General features: G+C 40.4%; 1 protein-coding gene across 1 annotated transcript in view; it reads right to left on the reverse strand.

The window, feature by feature from the left end:
* Positions 1-2,500, reverse strand: part of LOC113800350 (salivary peroxidase/catechol oxidase-like) — a 26,840-nt gene that overhangs the window by 6,529 nt on the left and 17,811 nt on the right. Inside the window, exon 8 of the mRNA XM_070142372.1 lies at positions 1,834-1,952. Within this exon, the coding sequence (XP_069998473.1) occupies positions 1,834-1,952 (119 nt within the window). The remainder of the gene's footprint in view (positions 1-1,833; positions 1,953-2,500) is intronic.

Genomic DNA, 2,500 nt, shown 5'->3' on the forward strand with positions numbered 1-2,500 from the left:
ATGAGTAAAGGAGGGAGTAAATTAGAAGGGAAGAGTACAGAAAATGAGTGGATAGTCATTTCAGGAGAGTATAGGAGAGTATGAGTGATGGGTAAAGGAAAGAGCAAATTAGAATGGAAGAGTACATAGAATGAGTAGATAGTCATTTCAGGAGAGTATGGGAGAGTAAGTATGAGTAATGAGTAAAGGAGAGAGTAAATTAGAAGGGAAGAGTATATAATATAAGTAGATAGTCATTTCAGGAGAGTATGTGAGAGTAAGTACGAGTAATGAGTTAAGGAGGGAGTAAATTAGAAGGGAAGAGTACAGAAAAGGAGTGGATAGTCATTTCAGGAGAGTAGGGGAGAGTAAGTACGAGTAATGAGTAAAGGAGGGAGTAAATTACGAGGGAAGAGTACATGAAATGAGTAGATAGTCATTTCAGGAGAGTAGGGGAGAGTAAGTATGAGTAATGAGTAAAGGAGGGAGTAAATTAGAAGGGAGGAGTACAGAAAATGATTGGATAGTCATTTCAGGAGAGTAGGGGAGAGTAAGTACGAGTGATGAGTAAAGGAGGGAGTAAATTAGAAGGGAAGAGTACAGAAAATGAGTGGATAGTCATTTCAGGAGAGTAGGGGAGAGTAAGTTTGAGTAATGAGTAAAGGACGGAGTAAATTAGAAGGGAAGAGTACAGAAAATGATTGGATAGTCATTTCAGGAGAGTAGGGGAGAGTAAGTACGAGTGATGAGTAAAGGAGGGAGTAAATTAGAAGGGAAGAGTACAGAAAATGAGTGGATAGTCATTTCAGGAGAGTATGGGAGAATAAGTATGAGTAATGAGTAAAGGAGGGAGTAAATTAGAAGGGATGAGTACATAAAATAAGTAGATGGTCATTTCAGGAGAGTAGGGGAGAGTAAGTATGAGTAATGAGTAAAGAAGGGAGTAAATTAAGAGGGAAGAGTACAGAAAATGAGTGGATAGTCATTTCAGGAGAGTATGGGAGAGTAAGTATGAGTAATGAGTAAAGGAGAGAGTAAATTAGAAGGGAAGAGTATATAATATGAGTAGATAGTCATTTCGGGAGAGTAGGGGAGAGTAAGAATGAGAAATGGGAAAAGGAAGGAGAAAATTGGTAGGAAATAATAAATCAAACGATAAAATTAGTATGGGAGTGTAAATACGAGAAGAGTAAATGAGTCATTCAAATAAAAGAAGTAAATAAAATTAGTTAATAGGCACCTGTGGTGGGTTGGGAGAGTAAAATACGAGTAGCGAGTAAACGACAGAGTAGATTAGAAGTAAATAATTAGAAAAGGTTGATAGAGTCATCAGTAAGAATGATATATTAATCAAGTAAGATAGAGATGATCGGGACGAGAAAGTGATAAAAAAAGAAAAGAAAATAGCTCGTAAAAACACGGTTAAAGACCTAACAAAAATAAGAAGAAAAAAATAGGAAAAAAGTGAATTATGGAACAGGAGTAAGCTAAACTAGCGTAAACATGCTTGAAGTAGAACCAGGCATTTATTGCAAGAAGAATCAATATTCCAATTGCGACGTTGCATAATTTGCCTTTCAGAAGAATATTAGTACAGAACAAAATATATTTTCATCTTTACGAGAAAAAAAAATCATTTATTTCTAAAAAAAAAATAAATAAATAAACATAATTTTTTCTTCGTTTTTATCTATTCACTTATTAATCCATTTCCTTACAGTTTACAAATTCACTTATTCTGCCATTCCTCCACAACTCCCCCCCCCCCCCTCCCACCATACTTTCCCCACAAGACCTACCTTCCCTTTCCCCTTAAAAGTCCCTTAATTAACCCCTCGCCCCAAAACCTCTCACCTGCGAGTCCAAGAGGCCGTCCTTGTGAATCCGAAGAGACCCGAGCTGTTCGTCCGACGTCCCGTAAATCACCGAACCGTCCAGGAAAGCTGTCTGCTGGTTTATCTGCTCTCTGGGGCCTGGGGAATCAGGGGGAGGTTAGTGATGATGGTAGTGATGATGATGAAGAGGATGGTGGTAATGATGGTGATGGTGAGGGTGAGGATGGTGATGATGATGAGGAGGATGGTGATGATGAAGAGAAGGATGGTGATGGTGAGGAGGAGGAGGAGGATGGTGATGATGATGAAGAGAAGGATGGTGATGATGATGGTGAGGAGGAGGAGGATGGTGATGATGATGAAGAAGGGGAGGAAGAGGATGGTGAGGAGTAGGAGGATGGTGATGATGATGAAGAGAAGGATGGTGATGGTGAGGAGGAGGAGGATGGTGACGATGATGAAGAGAAGGATGCTGATGGTGAGGAGGAGGAGGATGGTGATGGTGAGGAACAAGGGGAGGAAGAGGATGGTGAGGAGTAGGAGGATGGTGATGATGACGAAGAGAAGGATGGTGATGGTGAGGAGGAGGAGGATGGTGATGATGATGAAGAGAAGGATGGTGATGGTGAGGAGGAGGAGGATGGTGATGATGATGAAGAAGGGGAGGAAGAGGATGGTGAGGAGTA

The sequence above is a fragment of the Penaeus vannamei genome, chromosome 29 (genome assembly GCF_042767895.1).
Source record: "Penaeus vannamei isolate JL-2024 chromosome 29, ASM4276789v1, whole genome shotgun sequence".
NCBI lineage: Eukaryota > Metazoa > Arthropoda > Malacostraca > Decapoda > Penaeidae > Penaeus > Penaeus vannamei.